Source organism: Peromyscus maniculatus, chromosome 18 (assembly GCF_049852395.1).
Source record: "Peromyscus maniculatus bairdii isolate BWxNUB_F1_BW_parent chromosome 18, HU_Pman_BW_mat_3.1, whole genome shotgun sequence".
In the NCBI taxonomy this organism is placed as follows: domain Eukaryota; kingdom Metazoa; phylum Chordata; class Mammalia; order Rodentia; family Cricetidae; genus Peromyscus; species Peromyscus maniculatus.
Window position 1 is genome coordinate 28,094,447 of NC_134869.1, and position 27,892 is coordinate 28,122,338.

A 27,892-nucleotide genomic window follows, 5' to 3' on the forward strand; every position below is an offset into this window, starting at 1 on the left:
ACTCATAGTTTTAGGAGAGTTTAGATTTGAGCATTGCCCTTAACGGCTAAAAGTTTAAATGATGGTCATAGTCAAGTAAATTAATAGCACATCACCAGCTGAATTAATAAAAACTAGAAAGGCAACAGGATTTTGATCTAAGTTTTAATCTCTAAAAGAAAACCCACGTACAGAGTCTTATATAATTTACTCAGAGATGAAAATGGTGTAAATGCTATGCCATGGACTTAGTAGAAGATAAGTAAAATGTGAGCAGTCAAGAGGGTCCCTCCTGTTTTCTTTCTTTCTCATTTTTAACCTTATTGTCTATGGTGAGGAGAGAGTACAGGATAGTCATGACAATCATGAGAGACTCATCATTAAGTTCTGTATTTAGATTCAGATTTTAAAGTCAAATTGATTTTTTTGTCATTAATATATATTTATGTAAAAATAGCAACAAATACGGACCACAGAGATTTAAAGTATTCACTCAGTGGTAAAGAGTCTATTGGGATTCTGTAATTAGTTGATGATTTTCATTTAAAAAGTCACAATTGTAGATGACAGCCTTTACCTGACATATCGTGCCTATTCACGACTGCCGTAACATTAAGTTAAAAACGGAGTTATGAAGTTTAACTGTGGGGTTTCCCTTTTCATTCTTGACCCTATCACGCCCCCTTGTGACTGACAAAAAGAAACTTCCCTTTTGTTTAATTATAGATAGTTGTGACCACAAATTTAAAATCAGTAAGTAAAATAGAAAGAAAGAAAAAGGGACATCTATGCAGGTATTGCTTGCTGGATCATTTGCTGAAATGGATTTAATATGTTGACTTATCAAATCTTCCTCATCCAAAACAAATAAGGTTTTGATGATCACCACAGGAAGCAAGACATTTCCAGCAGCAGAATGATAGAAGTTCTGGTGACATCAACTTTTCTCAGCTCTCTCCAGGAGAGGGGACGGCAAACATGGTGTTACTTCCATTCAAGCAAAACTTCTCGGACAGAAATAAGCAGTTACTTGTTGAGTGCTGATTGGGTCAGTCCTCAACTCGTTTTGCCTTTGACCTTGGCTCGGGAGTTTCTATATTTTTGCGTTATTCTTAAAACAGCTCCTTTTTGAAATTCTTGTGGAGGGACAGAAAAACAGATCAAAGCAATAAAGACATTTATTGAACTACCTTATCTGCTGTATTGTATCCCACATGCCCAGACTGAGCATCAAAACTCTCTGGGTCTGGAGTTACTATTTCGCTGAAGTAGCCATAACATGGTTTGGTTCACAGCAGATGAACTTCATAGGGGTTTACAAAATGAGTGTACAGCAGGAATAGACACAGCATAGCATTTACTTAAGCTCATTTTAAAATGTTTAAATGTTCAATGTTTTGTATCTGACCAAAAAGGATACAAAATTATATTTATGTCAAAAGATTAGAACATAGAAATAAAAATAACTAATCACATACTAAGATAGAAAAATTACATGTTTAAAAACCCCCAAACCATGAATTTATCAATGGCTAGTAACTGATACGACAAGTATTTGATTTATTAGAAATATGAAAGTTTTTTTTAGATTTTTAAACTTATACATGAATATACATAAATCAGAATTCAATAAAGAGGTAATTTCAACAAATAGGTAATTTCTGAGCTATAAGAATAGATTTTCTTCTTGGTTACTTATAACAAAAGTACACATTAGACGAGTCATTATTAAACATTATTACAAATTATTAAACCCATGAGATTTAAATTCATGACACTATAAAGAAAGAAGTTAAATGCAATATGTAGATAATTTTAAATAGGTTTAAGAAAAGATATAAAATCATAGCCATTTTCTATTTCTTGCCTGATGTTTTTATATTTAGCCTGGATATCAAAAAGAATCAGAGTGTCCAAAAAAAAAAAAAAAAGAAACAAAAACAAAACAAAAACAAAAAGCGAATTATTTGTAGAATAGTTTCAAAAGTGGATAGGAAAAAGAAAATAAAAAAGATGCCTCCCAATTTTTAGCAAATTCTTCAAAAACCATCAAAAAATAAATTGAATTTCTTTTCTAGGGATCATATGTAAAATCTCTATAGATAAAATCTACCAAACTGATGTATTTAGTTTACTGACTAACCAAGCATTTGGGAGCTCTCAAAGGAATGAGTACATGAAGCGGATGGTTTTTGAATCAACATTCCATGAATTACCAGCTTAGAGACAAATTACAGCTTAATTGCCACAGTGTACAGCACACAGGAAAGTCAATACCAATGTACATGAAACAGGGAATCGTTTAAAATAAAAGGGCAAAATAGATCATTAAATGTGATAACATAATTTTCTTTGGAAACCAAGGATTTTGTAGTTACTATCTTAGATGTAGTTATCTATGCATTAATTTCTGTTCACATTAAATATAACATAGAAAACTTAATTTAAAAATTAATTGTCAGTTTCACATACAGCTACCGCTCAAAGGCCATTACTTACCTAATTTTTTCCTTAATTTTTTTGACTTCATTTTCTGTGCTCTCTTTAGCATCTGCTGAGCTGTAGATATATCCTTAAAGCCCCTGTTGAAAAGATAAATTTAAAATATCTAAGGCATATTTAGACATATACATATATGTAAATGTACATGTTTCAGTTCTATCACATTCAACAAATTTGGAATCCCACTTAAGAAAGCCTAACATACTGCAAAGATTAGTTTCTTAAAGATTAATGACTTCTTGAATGCCCCCCTCCAAATATCTGCCTTAGATATCCAGCAGTTCTTCAATTTCTTATTTTCTTTAGTGTAAAATAGAGGACTTACCATTCTTCTGAAATTTTTTCTTCTTTTTCAGATTGCAGTAAACTCTTCTTACTGCTGTTTGATTCAGGTGTCCGGGATAAAGTTCTGTTTTCTGATCTGCTAACAGAAATGCATGTTTTTGCTCTTTTTTTTTTTTTTAACAAAATCCACACAAGTATAGCAGCTCTCTTAAAAACTACAAGCTGTTTATGTTGTCTCAAACTTGGAAATAAAATCTATTTAAGCCACAGAGGAGCTTTATCTTGAAAAGTCATAAAAGTCTTCCATTAATTTAAAATGTTTACATTTCAATTACATGGAGCATATTTCAGTTCTTTTGCTGAAAGGACCGTGGCTCTAGGATTTTTATTCTAGTCCTTCTCTCTACCTGTCAGTCCATGAAGATCCCTTTGCACAATGACTGCATTATTTCACCAAAATGTAAGTCGGGTCCTTGCTTTAATGCTTCTTCTACACACAATTTGAACAATAGAATTTCCATATTTAACATTCCATGTGTTTCATCTTCTAATTCAGTCAATTCACATCTGTTTTTATAGATGTCCTACTTTTGTAAGGGATGTGTAACTTCTGTCTTTGCTATTCATAAGTTGGTCCCCGCTTAAAAGAGTCAGTTAGCTTACCTGCTACTTAACTGTGTCTGTTCTGATGAAAACAAATTTTCTTTCTCATTCCATAGCCATGCCTGAGCTGGACGAGTTGGTACAGGAAGTGAAGTTTCATCATGTTTCAAAGCCTGAGAGTTCTTATTCTCAAAATGTAAATAAATGTAAAGTAAATCGAACGATTCCAGCATTTGTGTTGTTACCTAACATGTATAAACCTGAGCAGTCTCAAACGGGACATTTATTACAAAATTAAAATGACAATAAAATGAAATTTCTGGAACACGCTTAAATATTCTTTTATTACATGGTGAAGAATATGCTTTTTAGTACAGCTCATGTATAAAAAGTGATTAATTGCAAAGCTTCAAAAATCTCAGAAAACAAAAACTTCAAAGATTATCAAATAAATAACAGATATTGCAGTCCCTTGACCTCTGGTTGAAGATCCTCAGCTGCCGCCTCTCGGTGCGTATTTCTGCATTTTTAAAGTGCCGTCAACCAGTAATTTTAGTCCACTGCCAAGCATGCAGCTGAGGCACATCATTTTTTTTTTTTTCTGGCTACTGTTAAATAAAGTGTTGAAAGAAATCCAAAGTAAAGAAAAAAATAAAGAGCAAATGAAAGAAAAGCTACATGAAAAATTACATCTGGGGATGAGGAGGAAGTCAAAGGCTTCTAAAAGTAATTATGTTTTTCAGGTCAATAAATTGCATTATTAATCACCACAGCATAGCAGAACCTTCAGAAGCCAGCAAAGATGGAGCAGTCAGAAGTGTCCATGACATTTTACCTTTGGCCAGGGCAGCTGGTCGGAGGAAGGCAGTGTTTGTGAAGGGAAGCCGGTGGAATCTAAAACTGGCCAGTCTTTCTCCAAGGCATCCTGCATAAGTAACGGCATCAGAATGGACAAAGTGTAACTCGCAAACCTTTATCAGGTTTCCTTGAAATTGTACAGTGTATCAGAAATATTCACAAATCCATGAGAAAATATAGGAAAGTTTGACTTAATCTTGCAAAAGGCTGTGCCTCTGTCTGGTTAAGTCGTACATTATAAAATATTGATGGGGGTTTTTCATCAACACATCGGATGCTAAGGAAAGAACTGATATTTGATTGCTCTAAAATTGAGGTAAATATTGTTCTGCATATTTATTCATTACTGACTTTCAGCTAAGTCTAGAAATAACTAAGAGGCATCAGTATTTTAGCTCACTGTCATGCAAATTATATTTTCTACTAAACATTGTTATTTAAACTACAGTACTTTAACACATTAGAATCAGTTTTCCTAGTACAACACATAAGCTAAGGTTTGTCTTAATTTTTTTTTCAAATTTCAGAAGTATTTTGTGTGGACATAAAAGAGAAAATTTTAAGAATTAATAAAAAATGAGTAGTATATAATTTCTCATGTAATTATTCTCCAACACAACTCTACAAATGGGAAAAAAATTGGTTAGTTTACACTTCAAGTGTAAAATTTCTGCTTTGTAACTCCTTTCTCTTCATCCTGAATCATACTTGTTCCACTTATACAATTCCCAAGTTTGTTCTTTATTCAATGAAGTTATATTAATTATATAAGTGCTATACATTTAAGATACAATTATCTGAATTTTATTTAATTGGATTATCTTATCAGATATATCTTAGAATAAACTTCTGTGATTCTTTATGAACAGGGGTCACCAAAACACAGATTAGCATTTAGAAAGCTGTAAAATAGCCAAACATTTTAAAAATTAGTACGATTATATTCTAAGGGGATATTAACAGAGTTTTACATTCACACAAATCCAATCTGCCATGGTTTTTGATTGACTACTGAAAGTGTAAGACTAAGACATAGAGATAATCGGTTGACTAGGTAACAACACACTGTTACTTGGGCCTTAGTCTTAGGAAACAGAACCAAGTTCATGGTATTCTGATACCATGTAAGTAGAACAATACCCAGTTAACTATCTTGTGGGAGTTCCTACTATGTATTATTAACATACAAATATCTGTCTTACCATTATATTGAGTTTAATAGTTACAATTGGACAGTGAGGAGTTAAGTTTAATTTTATTGTGGTTATAGCAAGTAACAGTCTACTAAATATCTCTGAGAGGATTTTAACTATTCTCATGACAAAATAATAAATATACTGGTTATTGTATTTTACAATAAAAATAATATTTTGATTCTACCTGAAGACATATTTTAAAGTATTATATTACAAATAATAAACATACAAATTTTATTTTTCAAATAAATTATTCAAATGTGAATATTCTCCAATAAAGCATTATTGAGACAGACAGAAAGGGGGGCATGAGAGAGAACTCTCACTGACACCTTCAATGTTCTTCTTTCTCATATCTTAGAATGATAAGATAAGAAAATGGCAGCCCAGAAACAATGCTGTTGTTCTGTGAACACAACAATGAGAGGAAACAAGAGTTTGTTCTTCAGACTTTGAAAGAGTTGACACAAAGGGCATTTGCTTTGATATTTCTGGAAAAGTTATGAAAATAAGATATTGCGAATGTTTGCAACATATTTAAGCTGCTAATATTAATCACTTGTTAAATCATGTCAGAAACTCAGTAAACTCCCTTTGACTTCTACATTCAGAATGGTTTGTCCAGTTCATGACAGATGATTAAAAAAAATTTGATGACTGCCCTTAAAAAAACAGAACTACAGTTCAACATAAAACTCTTGACAGGATGTAGGCTCCAATTTTTAAATTATTTTCTGAGTGGCAATGTAGACTTATTCAAGGAAAGTTCACAGGTTGCTGCACACCAGCTATCATGAAATTAGTGATCCTACTGTAAGGGAAATGGTTCACATGGAAAGATGACAACCAGCAAAAGACACCAGGCCATCTGACTAGTTGCTATGGGAGACCACTGGTGCTGCCAGGCCTGGCATGACATTATACTAATCTTCTGGTAACTAAAAAGAAAATAACCTGTGCTTTAAACCATCTGTCCAGACATCTCATTTGTTCTGTCCTAGAAGTACTGCACTAGCAGTACAATTCCACAGAATTTCTATGTACAACAGTACTCCAACAGCAGTACTCTCCACAGAAGTTCTATGTACAGCAGTACTCTAATAACAGTACTCTCCACAGAAGTTCTATGTACAGCAGTACTTTCCACAGAAGTTCTATGTACAGCAGTACTCTAACAACAGTACTCTCCACAGAAGTTCTATGTACAGCAGTACTCTCCACAGAAGTTCTATGTACAGCAGTACTCTAACAACAGTACTCTCCACAGAAGTTCTATGTACAGCAGTACTCTCCACAGAAGTTCTATGTACAGCAGTACTCTAATAACAGTACTCTCCACAGAAGTTCTATGTACAGCAGTACTTTCCACAGAAGTTCTATGTACAGCAGTACTCTCCACAGAAGTTCTATGTACAGCAGTACTCTAATAACAGTACTCTCCACAGAAGTTCTATGTACAGCAGTACTCTCCACAGAAGTTCTATGTACAGCAGTACTCCAATATCAGTACTCTCCACAGAAGTTCTATCTACAGCAGTATTCTCCACAGTTCTATGTACAGCAGTACTCCAACAGCAGTACTCTCCACAGAAGTTCTATATCTACAGCAGTATTCCAACAGCAGTACTCTCCACAGAAGTTCTATGTACAGCAGTACTCTCCACAGAAGTTCTATGTACAGCAGTACTCTCCACAGAAGTTCTATGTACAGGAGTACTCTAACAACAGTACTCTCCACAGAAGTTCTATGTACAGCAGTACTCTCCACAGAAGTTCTATGTACAGTAGTACTCTAATAACAGTACTCTCCACAGAAGTTCTATGTACAGCAGTACTCTCCACAGAAGTTCTATGTACAGCAGTACTCTAACAACAGTACTCTCCACAGAAGTTCTATGTACAGCAGTACTCCAACAGCAGTATTCTCCACAGAAGTTCTATCTACAGCAGTACTCTCCACAGTTCTATGTACAGCAGTACTCCAACAGCAGTACTCTCCACAGAAGTTCTATATCTACAGCAGTATTCCAACAGCAGTACTCTCCACAGAAGTTCTATGTACAGCAGTACTCTCCACAGAAGTTCTATGTACAGCAGTACTCCAATAGCAGTACTCTCCACAGAAGTTCTATCTACAGCAGTATTCCAACAGCAGTACTCTCCACAGAAGTTCTATGTACAGCAGTACTCTCCACAGAAGTTCTATGTACAGCAGTACTCTCCACAGAAGTTCTATCTACAGCAGTACTCCAACAGCAGTACTCTCCACAGTTCTATGTACAGCAGTACTCCAACAGCAGTACTCTCCACAGTTCTATGTACAGCAGTACTCCAACAGCAGTACTCTCCACAGAAGTTCTATCTACAGCAGTACTCTCCACAGAAGTTCTATGTACAGCAGTACTCTCCACAGTTCTATGTACAGCAGTACTCCAACATCAGTACTCTCCACAGAAGTTCTATGTACAGCAGTACTCTCCACAGTTCTATGTACAGCAGTACTCCAACATCAGTACTCTCCACAGAAGTTCTATGTACAGCAGTACTCTCCACAGTTCTATGTACAGCAGTACTCCAACAGCAGTACTCTCCACAGAAGTTCTATCTACAGCAGTACTCCAACAGCAGTACTCTCCACAGAAGTTCTATCTACAGCAGTACTCTCCACAGTTCTATGTACAGCAGTACTCTAACAGCAGTACTCTCCACAGAAGTTCTATCTACAGCAGTACTCCAACAGCAGTACTCCAACAGCAGTACTCTCCACAGAAGTTTTCTATAACAATACTCCAATAGTAGTACTTTCTACAATAGCACTCTTTAGAGCATGTTCTGGTGGAAGCTTCACCTCAACTCCCCTCCCCCAGCCCTCTCCCCAATCCCTGCCCTGTCTCAATCACTTCAAACACTGCTCCTCCCCCAGAGATGCTCAAGACCACTCCCACGGCATATTTAAGCTGCATCTCAGGAAACAGACACATGGTTTTTCAGTATCTCTTCCCTCTCTCCTCTATGGGGGCTGGAAAAATCACCCAGGAGGGTTTTATCTATTAAACCGGGGCCTTTCTTTCTTCCTTCCTTCCTTTCTTCCTTCCTTCCTTCCTTCCTTCCTTCCTTCCTTCCTTCCTTCCTTCCTTTCTTTCTTTCTTTCTTTCTTTTCTTCCTTCCTTCCTTCCTTTCTTTTTTTTTTTGTTGTTGTTTTTCGAGACAGGGTTTCTCTGTGTAGTTTTTGGTGCCTGTCCTGGATCTCACTCTGTAGACCAGGCTGGCCTCGAACTCACAGTGATCCTCCCGGCTCTGCCTCCCGAGTGACTGGAATTAAAGGCGTGGGCCACCACCACCCAGATTTTTCTTAATTTGGTGTGATTTGGATTGCTGCGTTGGTGGAGAGCACCTATCAGGGTGCAGAAACTTTTCATAGCAGTTGCCTCTAGAGCAGTACTCTAATAGCAGTACTTCAGTAGTAGTGCTAACTGCAGCAGTATTCCAATAGCAGTACTCTCTACAGCAGAACTCTCTGGAGCAGTGCTCTCTAGAGAAATACTCTCTACAGCAGAACTCTCTATAGCAATACTCAAGATGCAATTCTCTCCAGAACAGTACCCCAAAAGCAGGACTCTAGCAGTACTCTCTAGAAGTTGTCTCTATATCCTCTATGGCAGTATTCCAATAGCAGTAATTTCTACAGCAGTAGCTGTACTCTCTGTAATAGTACTCCCTAGACCACTTCCCTCTAGAGGAGCACCCTATAAGAGCAGTTATCTTTAGATCAACACTCTCTAGCGCAGCATTCATTGCCTTATTACATAAATGTAGAATGAGTGTTTTTTTCTCCTGAAATATGTTACAGAATCTAGAAACAGCACTCTCTTTCTCAGACTTTGATTTTCATTTCCTTCAATTATGTGTCTATGTTGGGAGTTGGGGAAGTTTGTGGCTGCTTCTCAATAAGTGCAGTACCGATGGATGCCAGAGGAGGGCATCAGATCTCCTGGAGGTTGTGTTTCAGGTGGCTGTGAGCCACAAGATGCTGGGGCTGGGAACTGAATTGGATCCTCTACAAGTGCATGCAGTGCTCTTAGCTGCCCATCCAGCTCTCCAGAACCCAACACATTTTAAATTAATATTTAATTATATAGAAACCTTTGGAAATACTTTTCTTTGCCTGTAAATCTATACAAACTTACACAGAGTTCTAGAACCATTTTAAGCACCACCACCTTTGAAAAATTATCATAAAGTGATAAAGATGGTTATAGTTATCATTTAAATACAACCAGAAATGTTACCAAGAGTGCTATATATGAATGAAAGCTTATTAATATCAAATGTATTGGGTATCACATAGTACACTGGAGAAAATAAAATTGCAATGTGTCAGAAGGAATTTGCCAAGGATTATGAACATAACTCTACTGTGGAAAATGTATATTAATATATTATGTCTATTATTGAATACTTACAGGAAGTTTAGGTATTAATTTAAAATACCTTGTCCCAAAACCCTTTAACTTACAGCTGAGATTATGGAGGGCTTCACAATTCCTCTTCCTTTATGACTGTCATCCTTAATATTGAAAATTAAGTTCCTTAATATTGAAAATTAGCTTGAAAGTTTGATCAGACTTAAAAATATTTTTATTTGAACAGAGAAGGGATCATCTAATAAAATTAAACTTTCTCTGCCTCTGACTTGCCCTACCAAACCACAGTAACTTAGAGAACTTCCTGGATTACTCATAAGGATGTTCTCTAGGGGAGCTGATTCACTGATTGGGTCTGTGTTTCCAGTGTACGCTAGACTTGTGAAATTGAAAACTTACCCATTTGTCTTGCAGTAGATGAAACCTCATCTAATGGGCCATTAGGATGCTTGCTTCTAAATATTGACGGCATCATAATTTCAATTCTGTACCACCGTTGCTATTTTTCACCACATCAATCAGCTGATATTAGCACATTAATGTGCTAATAGAATGAGGTCTGCATAATATTTCAGGTTCTAGATCATTTAAGTCTGACAGGTATGCACTTTGAATCATATATATCACACTTCAATTTTAAACAGTGTTCTGCCACAGTTGTTCCTGGGAAAGACAAGTATTTCTTTTTCTTAAAAACAAACGCAGGATGATTTGTTTTCTAACTCCATCCATTTCCCAGAGCCAGAAAGAAAAACATGATATGTACTCACTTATAAGTGGATATTAGCTGTTAAGTAAAGGACAATAATACCACAATCCAGACCCAGGGAGGCTAAGTAACAAGGAGAGCTGGGGTGTGTGTGTGTGTGTATGGATCTCCTTGGGAAGGGGAAATAGAATAGAATGGACTAGGAGTGGGTAGTGATATAAACAGGAAGGATCAAGTGGGGGAGGAAGGAATGGAGGGAGAGAATTTTGGGAGAGAAGATTGGAACTGAGGCACATTTTGGGGAGGGGTTGGAATCCTAGTGCAGTGGAAACTTCCTAGAACCTATAAGGATGATCCTAGCAAGGACTCCTAGTAATAAAGGATACAGAGCCTGAACCAAGCCATCTTCTGTAACTAGGCAAGGCTACCAGTGGTGGAACTGGGACACCAATCAAGTCACAAAATCTTCGACCTACAACCTGTCCTGCCTCCAATATGTGCTGGGACAGTGGTGGCTCAGAGCTTGTGGAAATGGTCAATCAATGTCTGTTTTAACTTGAAGGAGCCCATGCTGGACACTGCCTGGATGGCCATGATCTGGATTCTGGATGGCGCAGACACCTAGGGTAGAACCTAACACAACTGAAAAAAAGTCAATGAAATGATTCCAAACAATATTCTGTAATAGTCATAGATCGGTGACTATATCAATTGCCATCAAAGAGGCTTCCTCCAGCAGCTGGTGGGAGCAAATGTAGAGACCTGTAACCAAACATTAGGTGGAGCTTGAGGAACCCTGTAGAAGAAGGTGATTGACATGGCGCATAAAATCATTGGCTCACAGGGGCTCACAGAGACTGAAACAACAACCATGGAGTCTGCATGGGTCTGAGCAAGATCCTCTACATTCACGTTATGGTTGTTTAACTTTGCATTCTTTGTGGTACTTCAAACAATAAGAGTGGTGGTGTATCTGACTCTTTTCTTGCTCTTGGGATTCTTTTCCTCCTTCTGGGTTGCCTCATACAGCCTTGATAGGAGGGTCTGCGTCTAGTCTTATTGTAACTTATTATGCTGTGTTTGGTTGCTATCCTAGGGAGGCCTGTTCTTTTCTGAAAGGAAATGGAGGAACTGTGGATCTGGGGGTGAGGGGAAGAGGGGAGGAGAAGAAATAAAACAAAACAGGTACAGGTCAGCATGACTGACTTATCCACAAGGTACAGCAAGTACCAGTGACTTCCTAGATGTTTAAATTAATCCTGATGAAGTTTTATAAATATGCTCTTGGACTTTGTACATGGACTTCGTGAATGAAAAATTCAAGTATAAATAAATAATAAACTGAAAACGTAAATTGGTAGTTACTGAAGAGAGATATAATGAATTTGAGTAGGTGAATTGAAAATAACAATTTATTGCCTTTGAAAGCAACACTGTAAATCCTAGGAGGTATAGAATGGAGAAGGAGCAGTGACCCTTTTTTCTCAAAATGTCCTGTACTTTTCAAGAAAATTCTCCGATGGAATCTACTTAACTGGTGAAAGGCACCTAACATTTAACTTTCTGTGAATCTTCCAGCCCTACCAATATCTTCCAGTTCTGACTTGATGGTGATTTCCCCTAAACTCACTAAGAAATCTATCAATACAGAAGTGAAAGTGCAGAAATCATCCCGTGAGTCATGTCACATTTCACATTATGCTCCTCTGCTAGATTTTTCCCTCTATCATTCCCAACCATTTTATTGGGTGGACAAATCTTTTGTAGGTGTTACCGTCCCAGCACACTGTGCCCTGAGAATGCACTAGTCTACCTACATGTCACTCGATTAAACTATTCTGAATGAAAATATTAACTTATACTTCCTTATTGTGGGGCAAGGAGTCTATAACAGCTCCACCTGGATTACGTTCTTAAGCCTATTGGAAGGTCAATCTAGAAATTGAAGCACAAAGCCTAGGCTAATGACTATAACCTCAATTAAATACACTTCAAGACAAATTATATGAATTCTGTCCCAACCCTGTCATTCACAATACTCAGAGTGGCCACTGGAGTGTATTGTGAGAAAAAAAAAAAAAACCTGCTTTATAGAGCTAAGGGACTGATACTCTTGGTGGGTAATTATTCATCTCTGTATATTCTATGGTAGTTTCTATTATATGCTCTTCTTGCAGAGATGTTCATAAGCTAACGAACAAGAGAATAAATGGTACTGTTTCTTTGAGGAAGAAAGCAGTGTGTTTGCTGTACAACATAATAAAATAACAATATCATCTAAAGCATAAAAAATATGGCATTCTCTAAGTCAGGATTAGTAGAAGGGTACTCTTCAGGTATCCCATATTGAAGTTCTATGTACAGAAACTGTTAACCAATATGAAGTTCTTGCTGCCTACAGTAAAGTTTACTTTCATCTGGAAGTCTTAATTCTTCTAAAAATCATCCAGAAAGTGTGCTTGCACAACTTGTTATATTGTATGTAGGGTAAAACATCACAGACCATGAAGCTCTTGGCACTTAATAAATTTGGTTGACTATATTTAAGAAAACAAAAATAGCTGTTGGTTGTTAGTGTCTTTGGACAACCACTTGCTACACAGCATGACATTTAAGGGACAAAATCATAGCATGCTGAAGTAGCTGTCTAATGCCAGGAAATTTGTCAAGCTAGTTCTATATTTTTTTCCCTTTGGATAATTAGAATAAAAATATTCAAGTGCACTTCTAAAATGCCCTGAACTTGTGGCCATGTTGTTTTATGTTGCTATCCTGGCACCAAGCATGGTGTGTATCATGTTATAAGCATCAAGGAATGGCTTCTTAGAAGAGGGTAAGTTTGAATAGATTTTATGTGATTGTATTATGATATATCTTTAAAGTGCAGAGTCTGATTCAAAAGAAAAAACCTAAAACCTACACTATGAAAAACACACACCTCCATTTAAAAGAAGATGAACAAAGGATCTGAGCAGATACACTTCAAAAGAACATACACAAATGATCAAGATGAGTATATTCAGGAGAATACACATAAAAAACACAATGACATGACATTGCATGCAGGAAAGATGGCCACTACTAAAAAGGTAAACAGTAACAAGAATGCAACAGGATATGAAGAAGAATGAGTTCTTTTACATTATTGGAGGGAAAGTACATTACTGTAATCCATATAAGGAAACAGCATAGAAATCCCTATGAAACTCAAAATAGATCATCTGACCCAACAATTCCTCTACTTGGCATGTACCCCAAAGAAATGAAAACAACGTGCTAAAGAAAAGTACATGTGCCCATGTTCATTAAGAAATAGGTAAAATAGTCATGGTATGAAATCAACTTAAATACCCATCAGTGAGTAGGCAAAGAAAAATGCACTATATGGATGTCCCTATACGGAGTGGGATGGTATTCAACCAAAGTATCTGATAGAATGTCACTTGCAACAAGACAGAAGAACCTGGAGGGCACTGGGAGAAAACACACTTGTGATTTCACTTATCTATGTGGAACCTAAATGAACTGACTCATAGAGTTAGAGTAGAATGTTGATCCCGATTAGTAAGGACAGTGCTAGTGAGGAGAGAAGAGAGGCTGGTTAATGGACCCGCATTTTAGTTTAGAAGCTTGAGTGGTAGTTTTGGAAATAATGTCCTTGCTATGTAAGTATGAGGATTGATGTTCAAAACCTCAGAGCTCATCTAAATGCTGTGCTTTATGGTTTGTCTGTGATCTCAGCATGCAGAAAGGGAACATCAGTATCTTTGGAGCAAACTTTCTAACTAGAATAGTCAAGATGGCAAGCTCACGGTTTAGCAAGAAACCCTGCCCCAATACACATGATGGAGAGTGACTATGACAGCACCTGATGTCAACATGGAGCCTTCACACATTTGCAAAGTTCACTCCCACAATGTGAACACGCATACACATATGACACAAACATGCATAAGCAATCAATTGGTTTATAAAAAAATTCAGCTCATTATCGTACATTATGATTATTATTTAACAACATATTGCCTTCTCAAAAAAATTCTGAGCAGATTAAAAAGAGATTACCCTTTAAAAATGAAAGTTTGTTTCAGTAGTGCATATATTAATTAGTTAGACTTCGTTATGTCACTATACACATATACATTTTTTTTTTTTTTTGGTTTTTTCGAGACAGGATTTCTCTGTGTAGCTTTGCACCTTTCCTGGAACTCACTTTGGAGACCAGGCTGGCCTCGAACTCACAGAGATCCGCCTGCCTCTGCCTCCCGAGTGCTGGGATTAAAGGCGTGCACCACCACCGCCCGGCTTAACATTTTTTAAAACATCATGTTACAAATAATAAATAGAAGCCGGGCGGTGGTGGCGCACGCCTTTAATCCCAGCACTCGGGAGGCAGAGCCAGGTGGATCTCTGTGAGTTCAAGGCCAGCCTGGTCTCCAAAGCGAGTTCCAGGAACGGCGCAAAACTGCACAGAGAAACCCTGTCTCGAAAAACCAAAAAAACAAAACAAAACAAAACAAAACAAAAAAAAAACAAATAATAAATAGATAAGCTTTATTGGCCACTTAAGAACTAAACATGAAATACATGGATTTTATGGCATGGAAGGAAGAAATTCTGAAAAGAATATTAAAGATTGTAAATCTGTGTGAAATGATTAGATCTCTATCATTTGTATTTCTGGAGCACCTTTTCACAACAACAAAAAAAAAAGAGAAAAAACAATTGAAGTAAACCTGCACAAGTATTTTCCAAAGCTGTTGAGAGGCATGAACCACAGATTTAAGAAGCCTTGACCTCTGTCAACCCAAAGAGGGAAAATTCAAAGATAATTATGCTCAGGTAAGGCAACAGCAACAACAGAAACAGAAAACAAACTTAAACGAAATTGACAATCTTTCAAGTGTCACCAAAAGTAGAATATGTGTTAAAGAGACACTGTCAGTTAAAGAAAAATATTAAACATGTGGTTATTCAGGAAGAAATGAAGAGAACAGACAAGGCCAAAGATCAAGTAAAAAAAAAAAAAAACTAATAAAAGAGGGACAAGAAGAAAAGCAAAGTATTTGATTAATGCAAAAGAAGGGGTTATAGAAAAACTTAAAAACTAAACACAGGATGGAGAGGACAAATGGAAAAACACATAATAGAGAAGCACCAGCCGAAGAAATCTGTGTACGCATAAATATAGAGCAAATACGCTTAAAACAATTAGTTCTGCAGAGAAACTAGAGTAAAACTAGTGTATTAGGGATGGCTCTGTGATACAATGATTTAATTATTGTAAATATGTACATTGTAACCAAAGCCTCAAAATAGGAGGCTTGCACTGCCATACAAAAACTGAAAGTTGTCTTAAAAAGCCCATAACCATAAAAGATTTTATTATTATCTCCTCAGTAACCCACAGATCACTAGGAGGATCGAAGATTACTTTAAAGCAGAAGACAGTTATTATAAGAAATCAAGATTTTCATAACGATCTGTGCTGGAAGATGGTCCAGTCAGTAAAGTGTTGGCTGTGCATGGATGAAGGAAGACAGGAGTTCCAGTCCCAGCACTGCAGTGGGAGCTGTTCCAGCTTTGACCTGGAAGTACTACCCCCACTGAGGCTTCGGTAGCTGTCAGGCCTACAAGTCGGGGCTGAGACAGGAGTCCTGAAGACCCGAGATCCGGATGTGCTGGCTCTCTTGGTTTCTGGACCCTGGATGCTGGAGGTAGATGGAGCAGAGTTCTCCAGAGAACACCACTGGACTGTTCTATACCTTTCCCAGACCCTGTAACCTATCCCTTTACTTGTAAGTTACCCCACAAATTAAATCTCCCTTTTAACTATGTGAAGTTGCCTTAATACTACAACCAATATAGCACCCAAGGAAAACTATGGCTGTGGCATATTCCTGCAATCTGACTGCTAGGGTGACAGACCATCCCCAGGGATTTTTAGCCATACTTTCCCATAGGTGAGTTCCAGGCTCAGACACATCACTGTCTCAAAAAATTAATTTGGAGAGATATACATGATGGCAGCCATAGTAACAGACATCTTCTTGGGTTCTCTACATGTGCCCACAACCACATATACACACATGAAAAAAAAAGTAGCAATTTACTTACTGCTTAAGGAATATGTATTTCTTTTTCTTTTTTGAAGCTATATATATATATATATATATATATATATATCTGGGTTTGGGTTGGGTTTGTGCACCCATATGAATGCAATGTTCTTGGAGGCCAACAGAGGGAGTCAGGTCAGATTCTCTGGAGCTGGTTTAGTGGTTGTAGTTGTGAGTCTACTGTTTGTGAGTGCTTGGAAACCCAATGTGGATTTTCTAGAACAATATTAGGTTCTGAACCACTGCACTATCCCCCCAATTTCTTCTATGTGACATGGAGCATGTCTCCAGACTTTTATAAGCAGTTACCAATCCTAAAACAAAGTGTTTCTGAATATAGAAAGACTGAAAATAAATGAAAACCAAATATATGAGACCAAAACAGCCTTCAGACCAAAACCTGAAAAAAGCTAGAGAAGAAAGACAATTTACAGGCTCAAGAGGTTTTTAAAAACAAGTTAAAAAAAAAAACTAAACAAAATGTTTTATGTCAAAACAAGTAATATGTTCATAACTGCACTATACTAAATTGATTTACTCAAGAAATGCAAAGTTTTGTAGTAGGAAGTTAATAATTTATGTGTGAAAACTATTTGATAAAATTAAAAGAATATACATAATCATCATTAGCACCATGACTGTAACCTGTTAAATGGTAGGAAATGTAGCAGTTTCCTAATGCACGAAATTTCTACAGAAGACGAATAGGAGCCATGTTACTTAAAGACTACCTATTAAATGTTTCCATCTTGAAACAAAGAAATAGAAAGATGTTTGCTGTGATTACTATGATTCAAATAGCAATGGACATAGAAATCAAGAGAAAAAAAGAAAGAAATGCTAAAACATATAAGAATAAAAACAGAAAAAGAAGAAAGCTTCTTGTTATTTGTAGAGGACATAACCGTACATATAGGGTGTAATCAGACATTTCTCTCTTGCCTTCCTTCACCTAAATACCTAGTAGCCACTTTCCAAATTACCACACAAAGGCTTATATTAATTATAAATGCTCGGTCAATAGCCCAGGCTTATTACTAACTAGCCCTTACATTTTAAGTTAACCTATATTCCTTATTTATGCTCTGCCAAGTTGCAGTACTTTATTTAGCAGGGCATATTTATCTCCTGTTCCTTCTGCATCTGCTGGCAACTCCTGACTCTGCCCATCTCCTTCCATTCATTCTTAGTATGGTTGCCCCACCTATACTTCTTGTTTGGATATTGGCCAATCTATGTTTTATTAAACCAATTTGAGTGACAAATCTTTACAGTGTATAAGAGGATTATTCCACAGAAGGGTATTTAGAAATTTTGAGAGACTACCCACTAAAATTGGAAGTAATTTCAGCAAATTGCTAAAAGATGTGAAAAGGAATCCTGTTTACAGAACTGAATTTAATATACAAACACATCAAATACCTAGGAATAAATGTAATCAAACTGCCTGAGAGCTGTAAAGGAAAGCTTTACATGTATCTACTTTAATGTAGATACCTCAGAAATTTGTATTTTTCTGTTGACATTATAATAAGAGAGCAGAACTCAGCATCTCATAAATACATACATACACAGCAGTATTTTCTGTTTTGAATATATTGTTAGTACATTTGATCAGTGAAGAATATAGGTTCTGATTCACTCATATCATATCTTCAAAAATTGGATAAAGTATTTTTGACAACTAGCAGAGATAAATTTACCATGGTAGCTAGACTAGAATGATATTACAATTAAACTATAAATAGTCTTTGAAAAGCTGTTAACTTATTTTCAAAGTAACTGGAGATTTATTATTAGAAAAATAATACCTTTTTTTTCCAATGATAACGAATTCTCACTGATGTGTCACTATGTTCAAATGCAATTGAAATTAACTGATTGAGCAGAGATTGGATCTAAGACCTTCAATGGGTACATGAAACCACAGGTTAAATCAAGTCCTATATTCACTATTTTCTCCTACATATACACACATTGCTGTGATACAGTTTATTAAATATTTATAAGCATTTCAAAACAATATTGAATAATAAAACAGTACAAGTGTTCTAATATACTGTCATAAAATTACCAGCACAACCAATTTTTACTTCCAACTGCAAGAGTAAAATAATCTTAATATAAACACGTACATTATGATTATACAACATTTGGCCTAATAACCAAGACATCCAAGAAGTAGATTGGGAGCAGGTAGGGCACATGCTGTAGATAGCACACAAAAAAAGCAGATGACCTCATATCCTGGACAAGATTGTGGGAGATGTCACCACAATACTCAGGACTGAGCACAGTTGATCAATCTGAGTTTTCCATTCAATATTTTCATAGCACAAACAGAAGGGGAGTTTTATATTAACTAAACGTATCACAGTCATGAAATACAAAGACAGAGTTGAGGAATTGTTCTATTCAAAGGAGATGAAGGGAAAGATGCCAAGTACTTGCCACCTACAATCCTGGCTTACTACTTCTCAGACTAAAAGTTAGGCATTAGTAGGTTAGGTGAAAATTTAGACAAGGTCAAATGCATCCTAATGTTCTATCAATGTAGTTTCCCCAAACTTTTCATTGTCATTAATGAATAGCATGGCAATAGCCTCCAGAGAATCTGATCCAAGAGGACAAAATGACTTGTAGCCATTCCGTTGCCACTTTATAAACTGTACAAACCAGGAGGACAGATTAAGAAAAGCATAGAAAGTAGCAGTAACACTTATCTTATAATGGTACTAACAACCTTAGAAAGCATCTCAGAATTCACAAAATGGCCAGCCTATAATGATGGTGATTACCTGCAACATCTGCAGCAACCAGCTGAGGAGTCAGCCTTGAAACCATCTAGAACAATCTTTTAGGAACAATATTTGCTTGTTATGGTTGACACTTACCTCATCATACTCAAAGTCCTCTAAATCTATTTCTTCGTATTCTTCTCCAGATTCTTCATTCCTGAGAGCATCCAGGGCCATGGCCAGTTTCTTTCGTAAAATAAAGCCCTTCCAAACTGCCTGAACAAAAATGTGAAGTATGTTATGCAGGGTTACAGATCAAACCCTCAAACAGATTCTCTGTGTTATCCCATTAGGAAGATAAAACATCCTAGAACTTAGTTTAATGGCTCAATAATCTGTTTCTTGAACTTTATGTGACATGTAAAACTGCAAGATAAATTAAACGACCACATGTGTCTGCATCTCTAGAGACGTCCTCTGTGGTAAGCGGAGAAGTGTCTTTAACACTCCCCTCTACTGCACATATAGGTCAGCCAATCAATTATCTGACAATTCCTCTAGGACCCATTCTGAACCAAGAAGAAAGGCATTTTTTTAAAAGGTCAATTTTGCTCATTTCCAAATCATTATGTTTAAAATAAGACAAAGCTCATTTAGAGAAACCCCAGTGTATTTAAATGACCATATTAAGGAGGAAGTATCATGGCCCAAAATAAATTAATTTCAGGGAAAAAAATAAGTTAACACAGAATAATGCAACTAAAAATAATCCTGTTCCTTAACAATCCTGGAGGAGAGAAGCTTTCCAGCCTATGTCCCCAAGTACAGTAAAACTCCAGAGAATAGGAGATGTTCCTATATTACAAGAGGGGGCTCTAGGATGCAGGAAGTCTAAACCAACATTGAGGTACTGAGTATGTTCAAGTGCATAGGAAGGTATGATTGCTATTGAAGTACAAATGTATGTATGATTGCTTACATTTAAGAATTAAATACTAAATTATAAAATTAATTTTTAACATGGTTATATATGAATCAGCATGCATTGATACATCAACAGAAGCTTGAATTTCCCACCACTTGTAGGGAAGTAGAGACCATAGATCTAGGTGAGACCCAAGGTAGACGCAGTTTAACAGTGAGTTCCAAGCCCTGTCTCAAAAATTAAGAATAAAAAGCTTTAATGCTCTGACCAATCAGCCTTTAAATATGAATTTGAAACCATGTTCATGCTCAAATAATTGTTAAAAACTAAATTATATGAATAGGAAAGAACTAGATAATAAAAATATGATTGATCCTCTGTGTATAGTTATACAAGATCTTTAAAGTGATTTTTTAAATGGTTTTATTGATTATAACCTAAAAAAAATACACCTCAGATGCAAATTGGACTGTGAGAGGTATTTTAGAACAGTTTAAAGCAATCAGATTTTTTATAGCAATATTATTGATATTTTTGCTACCCTAAGAATCATAATATACAAAGTATATAAATATAGCCAGACTATATTTATCAATGGACATCACCCACATCTGCAACAACCGGTCTCAGAAATCAGAGGACATAGAAGAGTCTAGGAAGCTGAATCAGAACCTAAGGAATTGTCCAAGAACCATGGAGAGTTGTCAGTGGATAGGTAACCTCCCTGCTTGTAACCCTATGGAAGCCTAACTGAAGAGTGATATATATGCTTTGCAAACTAATCAGCTCGCTTCAACCCTAGCCCCCCCCCCTTTCCATAGCAGCAGTCACCAGTCAAAGCTTTCCATGTCCTTCACTAGAAAACACCCACATTCTCTTCTCCATCTTTCAGCCACTGGGATTGTGGTTCCTACAGGACATTATGAATAAAGCACCTGTATGAAGGCCCACTGTGTGAGTGTCTTCTTTATTTTCCATTATTTGTGTATAAAAACCTCTGACCTGGCTACACACATACCACACAGGTGAAGAATAAGAGAGAGAGAAAGGGAAAAGGTGAATTAAATATGCCACTGGGACCAGATTTTCTAAAGAAGATAATAGACACACATACAGAGTGGAATAAATGAAAAATTTTAAGGTCTCAAATGTAATTTTAAAATAACTGGACAGTGTAAAAGGATCACTATTCTATCATGTGACCCATCATATATAAATATGGAACAGTAAATAAGGATCATTGGTTTTCAACTTTATTAAATATCTCTCACATGCCATATACAGATAGCAGATCTTAAAACATGCAGTAAAACCTACATGAATGGATTTTCTATTCTAACAGTGGTAGGGACAGAAAATAGACAAAACAGATAAAGAAAATATGCAGAAGGCTAAAAAATGATATAGTCTAATAATGAATGGTCAGGAACAGAGGGGATACTTCAAGACAATTGCATTTTAGAAATAGAATATCCCAAGACTCCATACATTCTTGCACTCTTCTGTAGTCAACTTACCTTGCAATTAAACTGTCAAAAATTTCATCAAGAAGCATCCAAACATAGAAAAGTCCTACCTTGTCTGGCACTATTCAGACAAACACAAACTCAGCTAAATTTGCAATTACTGATAGCAATGTCAGCACATGTGGGCCTGGGCAGGACTTTGAAAATGTTGATATAGGCTGACACGGGACATACAGTGTCTCACAATGTCACTTCTGTATCTGTAGTTATGGGATTTTAGCAAATGAAGAATCAAGCACTTAATCTTCTTCGTCATGACTTTCTTCTTTTCTCTGACAGATAGTATTAGACGTTTTCTAGTTTTATTCAGCAGTAGAGGCAAAGACTTATGGTTGCTCGAGGTGCTAAGTGGTTATTTAGGGGTATATACTTGAGTCTTTTAATGTTTCCATTCTTATCCCAAAACCTGTGAGACCCTGGCTTCTAGGGATAGGGCCCTACTGTCTGGTCTGGTTGCACTATCAGAAAGATCAATTCTCTGTCACTCAATTCATCTACCCATGCACTGTTCACATTGTGATGTGGAAATTGCATTCTTCCTCTCAATACCAATGCATTCTTCTCAAGCACTGTCTGTGTTCTACTGCTTTTATCCACATCCTGCTTTCTACACATGGAAGAAAGTTGTTCCAATCAAATCTCTCCATCAACAGATACAATTTAGTTTCTCCCAACATAACCTTGAAAGTAGTAACAAATAAGTTAGAGATGGATGTGGTGGTATTTGCATGTATTCTCGTAACTAGAAGACTACTACAAGTACATCAGGAATTTAAAGCTAGCATTGGCTACATGGTGAGATAGAGGCTAGCATCAATACTTTATTTCAAAATACAGGAAAAAAAGTAAAACTTCAGATTCCAATCTCAGACTGACAGACTGACATACATTTTTAGGAAAAGCAGGTGGTATACCTGGAGTGCAAAAGGGATTATATTCTCATTTAGTTTTTTTTTTTTTTTTTTTTTTTTTTTTGGTTTTTTTTTGAGACAGGGTTTCTCTGTGTAGCTTTGCGCCTTTCCTGGAGCTCACTTGGTAGCCCAGGCTGGCCTCAAACTCACAGAGATCCGCCTGCCTCTGCCTCCCGAGTGCTGGGATTAAAGGCGTGCGCCACCAATGCCCGGCCTCTCATTTAGTATTTTAATCCTATTTTTAGTTTTGCTGATTTGTCTTTTACCTAACCTGTGGATTTCTAGTTCAGCTTAGGATTTTAGCCAATTTACACCAAGCTTAAATTTAATTCTGTTGTTTCATTACATTGGCATAGCATCGAACCCTTTTAATATGTATGTCTCTACCCATAGTTAATAACCACACAGCCTTTGTCAGAGAAGCCTCTCTTTCCAAGGAACTTCAATAAAAGTGGAGATTATGGATGCATAAAGTGAGAATAAGTGATGGTTTAGTACACAGCCTTTAGTCATGTATACCATCCACTCCAAGGACCAAAGAATAATGAGGAAGAGTATATATACAGACTATAAAAGCCTGAAGGTACAGGGAAGGGCTGACAATGCCACCTGGGCAGTCTATCACCATTGCAGTCTCAACAATGATAGTGACTTCACGGGGTCTGCACAAGAATGGGCCCTCCACAGCCAAAGATGGAGGAATAAGTTAGGGGATTCTACCTCTTACTAATTGTTGTTGCTTATTTTTGCTCTTTTGAGGGGGCCTACCATCCAGCTCCCAAATGAATCACACATGGAGATTTATTCTTACTTATAAATGCCTGGCCTTAGCTTGGCTTGTTTCTTGCCAGCTTTCCTTAAACTATTCTGTCTTTTGCCTCTGGGCTTTTCCCCTTCTCTTACTTATGTAAATCTTACTCTCACTCCATGACTTGCAGTGTAGCTGGATGGTTGGCCCCTGGAGTCCTCCTCTGTCTTTGGCTACTCCTTTTTCTTCCTCCAAGATTTCTCCTATGTATTTGCTCTGCCTGCCAGCCCTGCCTATCCTTTCTCCTACCCTGCTATTGGCCATTCAGCTCTTGATTAGACCATCAGATGCTTTAGACAGGCACAGTAACACAGCTTCACAGAGTTAAACAAATGCAACCTAAACAAAAGTAACACACCTTAAAATAACGTTCCCCAACACTACTGAACTACTTTCTATGGATATATTCAGAGAGAGGGGGTGCAGCATTGCCTTCAGTCACATTGCACCCTCTGGTGACTTCACAAGGCTCAAATGGAGGCTTGCAATCCAGTGGGAAGACATGATCATGGTTATCCTAAATGTACTCTCAAACAAAGATAAAATTATGAATGGTTGCTATAGTTAAAAGACACAGGTGATTAACTCTTGGTCACTTTTGCTTCTAAGGTTGAACTATATAACAAAAAGCTTCATTGAGTGAATAAATAAAATAAAAAGCTAATCAAGTTAAAATTCATTTGGAAATCTGGTCTTGGTGGTATTAAGGTAAATATTTTACACATTTACTTTTATTTATTTAATTTTCTAATTAGCATGCAAAGTAGCATTCTTCCTATTTGGCTTTGTCATCATAATTTTTTGTTTGATTGATTCTCCCTTCCCCTCCATGTCTCTGGGCCATGAGCCCACTGTCTCCTTCTACTCTTTCAATTTTACTTCTTGACTTCTAAGTTTGTAACTGAAGCAGATATGTTTAGAATTTTTAATTTTTGTTAGAGTGTTGAAATATTTTTCTAGAATAGCTATCAATTGGATCAAATTATTAGCTTCAACTACACAAATTTTAGATGATTTGACAAATACTACATTGAAATAGTAGTGCTTGGAAACAGTAACCAAAATTTTCCCAGCTAAAAGGGTTCAAGGCCAGAATGGATTCATTGCAGTATTCTACCAGACCTTCAAAAAACTAACACCAATACTCCTCAAATTGTTCCATAATAGAGAGGAAGGGAAAGTTCCAGATTCTTTTCATGAACAATGTTTTTATCAGTCCAATACCCAAAACAAATAAATATCCAACAACAACAACAAAAAAAGAGATTGATAGGCTGATTAGTATAAATTTAAAAATTCTCAATAAAATACTTGCAATCTAAATTCAAGAACATATAAACAAGATCATTGACAATCAAACCATTGCATTCCAGAGATGCATGAACTGTTTAACATAATAAATCACTTAGACTCAAGGACAGAAACCACATGATCATCTTAGGCTACTGACTTTCAGATTAATTTTATATTCTGCTACTTTGCTGAATATTATTATTAGCTATAGGAACAATACTTAGTGAACTCAGTGGATCTTTAAAAAGAGCACATGAACTTGAGAAGCAAACAGGGTGAGGTGTATTGATTCAAAATTCATTATATGTGCATATCAAATTCTCGATAAAAGAACCTAAAGCAGATAATAATAAATGGAAAGGTATAAAACATCAGTGACCCTCCTATATACCAACTACAAACACACTGAGAAAGAAAGCAGGAAACAAATAATTTATAATAGCCTCATAAAAAATCTTGAAATAAATTAAATCAAGTAAGTAAAGGACTTCTACAATGAAGAGAAGTTTTAAATATCATTATGTGGTTCAGCTTGAACCACATAAATGCTCATAATATTTCAGATATAAGGATTATTATCTACAGTTTTAATAGTCAGCAGAACCATAGCTACCTGCTAGCCTACAGCCTGCAAATCTATATAAGTGTAGAATAAATTCAAGTAACTTTAAATCACTGAACCTTTTTAAAATACAGAATTACTGAGTGAAAGATGAGTAAAAAAAAATTTATGACTAACTCCGCTATCAAAAGTTTGAAATTGCCAGGCGGTGGTGGCGCACGCCTTTAATCCCAGCACTCGGGAGGCAGAGCGAGGCGGATCTCTGTGAGTTCGAGGCCAGCCTGGGCTACCAAGTGAGTTCCAGGAAAGGCACAAAGCTACACAGAGAAACCCTGTCTCAAAAAACCAAAAAAAAAAAAAAAGTTTGAAATTAACCTGAATATGAAGAGCAGCCTTCTCCCTCAGTTCTTGGATATTCATAATATTTTTTCTTCTTTCTTCATTTGATGTAGTCTGGTTATTAGTAAAGGGATTATGCAGCGGTTCTGTTGTGGTAGGATGTGTTTCTGCAGAGAAATTGATCTGTCTGCGTGCAACATAACTACGCCATTGGGCTTGGATTAACACAGCTGCCTTACTAAAAGAAAAAACAAAGAAAAATATTTTAGTATGCATGAACACACAGAAGGTAGTTAGAGGTCTTCATAAGCTGCTGCAAACTATGTCTTTTATATATGACAGGGAAAATGCACCCATGGACTCTCAACAATATGGGTGCCTGTACAGGGTCACCTCAAGGCAACACCAATTGGTATGTTGTTGTAGATGAGGATAATCTTAGCCCCATACCTAGATGAAGAGCTACAGATAATAAATACCTGCTGAGAAAGGGAAAATCGGTGTTATTCAGGACTGAGCCCCTGATAGGTTATCCTATCCCACATGGTAATCCCTAAATACATATGAACAACATTAAATGGGTAAGTCAAGTTGTATTTATAAATAAATATGTGCATATATATTTATGTATATATGTGTGTGTATGTGTATGTGTGTGTGTGTAACAAATAATTAAGAAAAAGTTATAAATTTGAGAATGAGTAAAAGAAACACAGAAATTAGAGGGGGAGAGGGAAGGGTGAAAATTATGTAAATACACACTCATAAGAAATTCTCAAAAATAGAAAAGAGGTCTTTATGACCTGTACATGAATAGAGAGAACATAAAATGTCATTTGAAAACAAACTCCTTCTTTGTTTAATTATTGTCATAAATGTAAATTACTATAGACATCTAATCTGAAAGAAAACAAAAGAACCAAGAGCTCAGAAAGGGATTTATTTAGGTATTAGGGATTCTTCTAAATAATGAGAACATTGTTACGGTGAGGAGAGTGTATAAAAGAGGGGTTCTAAAAGTATAGAGCAATATGGACTTGGCAGGAAGGGTTAGATGCTTATCACTATGGGTTGCCTTAGACAGGACAAGGAAATGGCATTGATAGCATTCTCCATGGTAAGAGGAAGGACCCTAAGAGGTTTAACCAGCTTTTCTTTACTTCTTGGCCCCTTGAAAATACTCTATTCACTTATATGTCCATTAGGAAATTCTAATGTAACACGAATCTTAAAAGGTCTTATTAATTGAAAACCCAGAGCCAGATATTGGGGTGAAAACTGAGAGATCAGAGGAATACGACAAGCAACAGACAACCTTACCCCACTGACTCGTTAGCCTCCAGAGAGACCTATTTCCTGTATACCCACGCCTATATGACTTTCTGTTCTGCCATTTCACTTCCTCTCTCTGCCCAGCTACATCATTTTCTGTCTCTGTACAGACCTCTATGGTCAGTGTTGGGATAAAAAGCATGTGCCACCATGCCTGGCTCTGTTCCCAGTGTGGACTTGAACTCACAGAGATCCAGATGGATCTCTGCCTCCTGAATGTTAGGATTAAAGGTGTGTGCTACCATTGCCTGACTTCTATGTTTACTGTAGTGGCTGGCTTTTTCCTCTGATCCTCAGATAAGCTTTATTGGGGTACACAGTTAAAATATCACCACATTCTAACATGTCATAGCAAACAGCTATCAATTTTAGAAACTGAGTAGCTCTCCTGAGTTGGGATTTGTTTCCTTTCTCATACAGATCATTGAAGGAATATTATCAAGGTACAGGTGTAATCAAAATTCTATCTTAATTTCTTGTGGAATTCCTGAGTTTGACTTATTTTTTTTTTTTTGTTTTTGTTTTTGCTTTTTTGAAACAGGGTTTCTCTGTGTAGCTTTGCGCCTTTCCTGGAACTCTCTTTGGAGACCAGGCTGGCCTCCAACTCACAGAGATCCACCTGCCTCTGCCTCCCAAGGGCTAGGATTAAAGGCGTGTGCCACCACTGCCCGGCGACTTAAAAATTTGGAGAACAGATTTCATTCCTCGAAATTTCCTTGGCAGAGTTTTCAGTAAGTTTACGCTTGATCTGGCGGATTGAATGAGATGTAAACCCATAATCTT

General features: G+C 36.7%; 1 protein-coding gene across 7 annotated transcripts in view; it reads right to left on the minus strand.

Annotated features, from left to right (window-relative positions):
* The window catches only part of Lrriq1 (leucine rich repeats and IQ motif containing 1), a 188,681-nt gene that overhangs the window by 90,929 nt on the left and 69,860 nt on the right, over positions 1 to 27,892 (minus strand). For 4 of the 7 annotated variants that reach the window (XM_042263248.2, XM_042263252.2, XM_042263247.2 and 1 more), the window contains 6 exons: positions 25,814 to 26,015; positions 19,570 to 19,689; positions 4,205 to 4,294; positions 3,430 to 3,557; positions 2,807 to 2,905; positions 2,479 to 2,561 (listed from right to left, as the gene is read on the minus strand). In XM_042263248.2, coding sequence (XP_042119182.2) covers positions 2,479 to 2,561; positions 2,807 to 2,905; positions 3,430 to 3,557; positions 4,205 to 4,294; positions 19,570 to 19,689; positions 25,814 to 26,015 — 722 coding nt within the window. The remainder of the gene's footprint in view (positions 1 to 2,478; positions 2,562 to 2,806; positions 2,906 to 3,429; positions 3,558 to 4,204; positions 4,295 to 19,569; positions 19,690 to 25,813; positions 26,016 to 27,892) is intronic. The other 3 variants (XM_076553850.1, XM_076553849.1, XM_076553848.1) reach the window with 3 other exon arrangements.